Source organism: Benincasa hispida, chromosome 11 (assembly GCF_027475165.1).
Source record: "Benincasa hispida cultivar pf3 chromosome 11, pf3_genome.v1.1, whole genome shotgun sequence".
Classification (NCBI taxonomy): Eukaryota; Viridiplantae; Streptophyta; class Magnoliopsida; order Cucurbitales; family Cucurbitaceae; genus Benincasa; species Benincasa hispida.
In genome coordinates, this window is record NC_143488.1 from 23,389,524 (window position 1) to 23,394,466 (window position 4,943).

At 35.6% G+C, this 4,943-nt stretch overlaps 1 protein-coding gene across 3 annotated transcripts; it reads right to left on the reverse strand.

Annotated features, from left to right (window-relative positions):
* Positions 1 to 353: 353 nt before the first annotated feature.
* Positions 354 to 4,490, reverse strand: LOC150032497 (G-type lectin S-receptor-like serine/threonine-protein kinase At4g27290). 3 transcript variants are annotated; one of them, XR_016524475.1, is made up of 7 exons: positions 3,176 to 4,490; positions 2,914 to 3,051; positions 1,846 to 1,976; positions 1,548 to 1,758; positions 1,190 to 1,427; positions 960 to 1,022; positions 354 to 870 (listed from the first exon to the last, which is right to left on the reverse strand). XR_016524475.1 is itself a non-coding variant. In XM_090306817.1 (7 exons), the coding sequence occupies exons 1-7, from the start codon at positions 4,455 to 4,457 to the stop codon at positions 565 to 567; spliced, it is 2,454 nt and encodes an 817-aa protein (XP_090162943.1). In that variant the 5' UTR covers positions 4,458 to 4,490; the 3' UTR covers positions 354 to 564. The 3 variants fall into 3 exon arrangements, 1 of the variants encoding a protein (XP_090162943.1); XR_016524474.1 differs by having other exon boundaries at positions 960 to 1,063; XM_090306817.1 differs by having other exon boundaries at positions 960 to 1,107.
* Between the last annotated feature and the right edge of the window lie 453 nt (positions 4,491 to 4,943).

A 4,943-nucleotide genomic window follows, 5' to 3' on the forward strand; every position in this document is an offset into this window, starting at 1 on the left:
TTTGTGAATTAGAAGGTTTGATATTAATATTAATGACTATTCAAGATAATCAATTCTTTTTTCTTTTTTTCTTTTTTTCTTTTTTGTAAATACCTATATATATATATATAAAAGACAATCCATTAATTACTTTTATCAAATACCCATAAAATATAAAACAAATCATAAATTAGCTGCTTTTATGAACATAAATAATAAAAATGAGATTGATAACTTATTTATATTTAAAAAACAAAGCTTTAAGAAATCAATTTATACCTTAAAATTTGGAAGTTGTCATTTATAGCTCAAGACATTCGAATCTCTACGATGAACTTGTCATGTAATATTAAAAGAAAATTTGAAGACAGTAATGGTGAAGAATAATATATTCATGTTAACATAGTCCGATAAACTCCTAGAAAAACTAATGAACAAAGATAATTTAAGGGGAAATCAAAGGGATTGTTCCAAATGTGAGATAATATGCACTCCAGATAATAGAACCAAACTCTAGCCTTTGAATACCACTTATCCAAGCTAACATTGATCAAGCAAGGTTCTTAGGTGTGCTCTAAACTAAACTTACCTTGGATCTGGGAGTGTAATAGTTAATTCATTAGTTGAAGAGGATTTGTCTTTACTTGAGCCACTTTTCATTGCAATGGCTTCATTTTCTATGAAAAATCCGGGTTGTTTTGGTTGCGACAAAGGAATTTCACAGCCTAACATCATAACCACCGATGACATTGTGGGTCGATCATTAGGATGTTGTTGAACACACAACAAACTGATATTGATACATCTCAATACCTCTGAAATGGTGCACGTTTCTCGAATGGTGTCGTCAATCAGTTCCTCTGGATTTCCTTCTTTCCACAGCCGCCAGGCCTATCATACCAGAAATGAAGAAGACATTTTTTGAATCAAATAAGTTTGAATAGAAGAATGGTAGTTAACAATTAATCCTTGGGACTTACATATGCAATAAGATTTTGGTCATTCAAGTGGCAGAAACTTCTACTTCTTTTCCCACTAATGATCTCCAACAACAAAATGCCATAACTAAAAGCATCAGATTTTACTGAAAATCGTCCATCAAAAGCATATTCAGGTGCCATATATCCACTGTGGGAAAATAAAAATTTTAAACAACTAGAACTTAACAAAGCACAAAGACAAGATGTTTGAGGAAAATATTGATGCTTACTAAGTTCCGACCACTTTTATCGTTCGTCCTTCAGTTTGATCTCCACCGCAAGTTTTAGCAAGACCAAAATCAGAGATTTTTGGATTCATATTCATATCAAGTAAAACATTACTTGCTTTTAAATCTCTATGTATAATCCTCAATCGAGAATCTTGATGAAGATACATGAATCCTCTAGCAATTCCACAAATAATGTGGTATCGTTTTGACCAGTCTAATAATTGACGTTGTGTTCGATCTGTCAAGTTTAAATTTACTTAGTCTTGTGGAGATGATGGATAAACACTAAGATACACAATATACTTCAATTAAATTAATGTGACAAACTAAAAAAGTTGAAATCTCTAAGCATCCTTACCAAAAATAAAGAAGTCCAAACTTTTGTTTGGCATATACTCATAAACTAACATTTTCTCTTCTCCTTGAATGCAGCAACCAAGAAGCTTTACAAGATTTCGATGTTGAAGTTTTGCAATCAGGATTACTTCATTCTTAAACTCGTTCATTCCCTGTCCAGAACTCCGTGAAAGTCTCTTCACTGCAACATCTTGTCCATTTGTAAGCTTGCCCTGAAAAATTCAAATTTTCCTTATACATTTCTGATTTGAAAAGAATAAAAAAGTGCGGGTCAAATAAGTTAACATTAAATAAAATACCTTATATACTGGCCCAAAGCCACCTTCTCCTAACTTATTATCAATCGAGAAGTTATTTGTGGCACTATTTATCAAGGATAGATCAAACATGGGAAGCTCCAGGTCTTGAGCTTCTACTTTCTCATGGTCATCTGCGATTTGAAGGTTTTGTCAATGTTGACATTTATATTGGAATTCAGATGGGTTCAGTCTACCCAAGCAGGCAAAATGAAACTTTGTTGAAGAAAAAATCAATCTATTATTATTTATTAGCTCATTATTGAATTGTGGAATGTAAATTATCATGGAGAATGTTTTGGAAGTTCATGTAAAGATTTTTACAAATGGTGCAAAACAATTATCATGAATAAGAAATTGGGCATACAAATGTAACCTTATATGTCAATAACGATTTCAGTCTTTAATATCTTCTCAAAATTTGTTTCAATTTTGGCATTTTTGTTTTATTGTTTCTTAGGCCCTATTTGATAACCATCTGGGTACTGTTTGGGGCGCTAAGTTGGTTATTACAGTCCATAGGTTATAATAGCTTGTGTCTGGGTTCAGACTATTTAGTCTAGATTATAAATGAGGAGAGGTGATGGCTATAAAATAGTAAACACAGTAGACAATGAAGGTTTTTAAATAGTTTTACTGTACCTAAGTATGTGTTTGGGAACTTCAACTATTATGATGGAAGGTCTAAACATTGAGTGAGCTATAACCTAAGGCAAGTTGGCGCCGAAGTGCCTCCTTGGTTTATGAAAATTAAACCTAATTCCTTTCAATTTCTTAAGTAAAAGACCTGCATTTTTAATCAAATTCCAAAAATAAAAACTACTTTTTTCTAGTTTTCAAAATTTGGCTTGGCTTTTAAAAACATTGATAAAGAGTAGATAACATATCAAGAAATTTAGCGGTGGAAAGAGCATTTATAGCTTAATTTTCTAAAACTAAAAAACAAAGACCAAATGGTTGCCAAATGAGTATTAGTTTTTCAGTTGTCCATTGAAATAAGAGTATTTTAGGCTGATAGTAAAGTTAAACTTGCAGCATGTGTTACACAATTATCGTTTGAGAAATAATTACCTTTGACGGCTGATCTCCTTTTGAAAATGTATAAGCATATGAAGAGGGTAGCCAAACTTAAACTGGCAACAATCACAACCAAAGAAATCTTCACCTTACGGTTCAATCTTCCAGTTTTGGGTGCCTCACTACGCTTGACTTTTCGCCATCAAAGGAAAAGCTAAACAGTTAACTTACAGTATACATTAGGAAACCAAATCAATGTGTATTTGTTGAGCTGTCACGTTTGAACCAATTGAAATTTAAACGTATATGCTTTTACCTAATTCTGATGCTAGCATTCTAACATACAAATCCTGTCCTGCGTCCGGGATCAATTTCAAGTCAATTAGATCACCAATCCACAAGGCACAGCCACTACCACTCCCACTGATATTTGTATTTGCATAAGCCATACAAGAGCAATTTCTCAAGCATTTTTGCCTGCACTCTTCAAGATTCATGCTTTTGTTGACCCAAGTATGTTTTGTGTCTGGCAATTTCAGCTGGTTGAGCTGTGCAAACCCAACTTCATCACCACAGTTCATCAGTTTGTTTCGTTCACAACCGTCCGCAAATTCCCCCGCCGCCCAACTATCAGGTGATCTTGGCTTAAACCCTTCTAGACATTTACAAGATGGAGTTACCCTTATATCACAATACCCATAAGGACCACACAGGGCATAATTGTCACAAAAATCTCTTGGTAATGATGTGTAAAGTCTCCACTGTCTTTCAGCTGTGGACCATAAGTACATTATGCGCAGGTAATTGGATTGGTTCATCACCACCATCACTGTATGAGACTTATTAACAACAGAGTATTGGTAGTAAACTTCATCTTCATTTGAAACAAAGTTAAAGTTCAGAATTGGTGCAATACCCAGTGGTCTACTAGTGACTCTCACACCATTCCATGGGCCATGCCTGAAGTATTCTTGGGAACCTTTCCACATGACAGACTCAGGATATTCATGAAGCTCCATCCTCCAACTGAGGTTTCCAGGGGATGGGTCATTGGGATTCTTCCAAGCATCTAATCTTCTGTTTATGTTATTTCTCAAGTCCCAACCCAGCTTCATTCCAGGCAAGAGAGTGTCAGTAGGGTAATCAAAACTTTGCCAGGAGTAGTTTTGGGGATTTTCATCTTCCCCATCTCTCAGCACAAGATTTCCATTGTCCAATAGCTGCAAAACCCCATTGGGGACTTTTCTCAGTAACCTGGCAGACCAAACAACGGCCGTGTTATTATGGCTATAGAGTGTAAGATTTCCTGTTGTAATGTTCATCACCAATACACCAGACGAGCCATTAATGGGGTTTTCCCTGTTAGCAACCCAAACAGAGGTCGGACCTCGCCGATTCTTGAACCAAATTCCCAAGTAACGGTCTCTGGAAAGACCAGGACTGAAGAAACCCAATTCGAAGTTTCCATTACTGGAGACCAGACTAAATCCATCTCTGAGATGTGGGTTTTGAGCAGTTAAGGAATCAGTGGCAGATACATAGCTGAAGAGATACAAGACTAAGTTAAAGGCCAGCAATACTGGAAGGAAAGAGTCCATATCGATGGGGCGGCCATGAGTATCAGTTTCAAATAAAATACTGATAGAAGTAAAAGAACATACTGTTATGTGTTCAATGGAGTCGCTGTAGACCGATTAGTACGGCATTTTCCAAAGGATGTTGACGTTGAGCTGGATTTTTCCTTCTTCCTTGAAAATGAAGGCACCAAGAAGGAAATTGAACGGCTCTTCGAGTGGACTTGGTCCTTAGGACGGCAGCTGTGGACCTGTGGTTCCTAACTTCTTGATTTGACAACGGGAAATGGACTTGCGAATCAATCCAGGGCCCACTTTTTTCGATTTATTTCCGAGTAATTGACATTTAGTCTAAAAACTTTTTGGATTTGTAATAGAGACCCATTTTAAAAGATAAGAAGTTCTAACTTCATGGATGAAGCGATGGAGAAATTTCTATTTTTGGCCCAATATATTTTTGGATTTACAAGATTGACCTTCCTCTTTAAACTATGCAAGTTTTATGTTTTT

Coding starts and splice junctions, on each gene's coding strand:
- LOC150032497 (XM_090306817.1), bottom strand. CDS start 4,457: ATGGACTCTTTCCTTCCAGTATTGCTGGCCTTTAACTTAGTCTTGTAT. Junction 1,759..1,845: donor GCTTTGGGCCAGTATATAAG/GTATTTTATTTA, acceptor TGAATTTTTCAG/GGCAAGCTTACAAATGGACA. Junction 871..959: donor ACCAAAATCTTATTGCATAT/GTAAGTCCCAAG, acceptor CTGGTATGATAG/GCCTGGCGGCTGTGGAAAGA.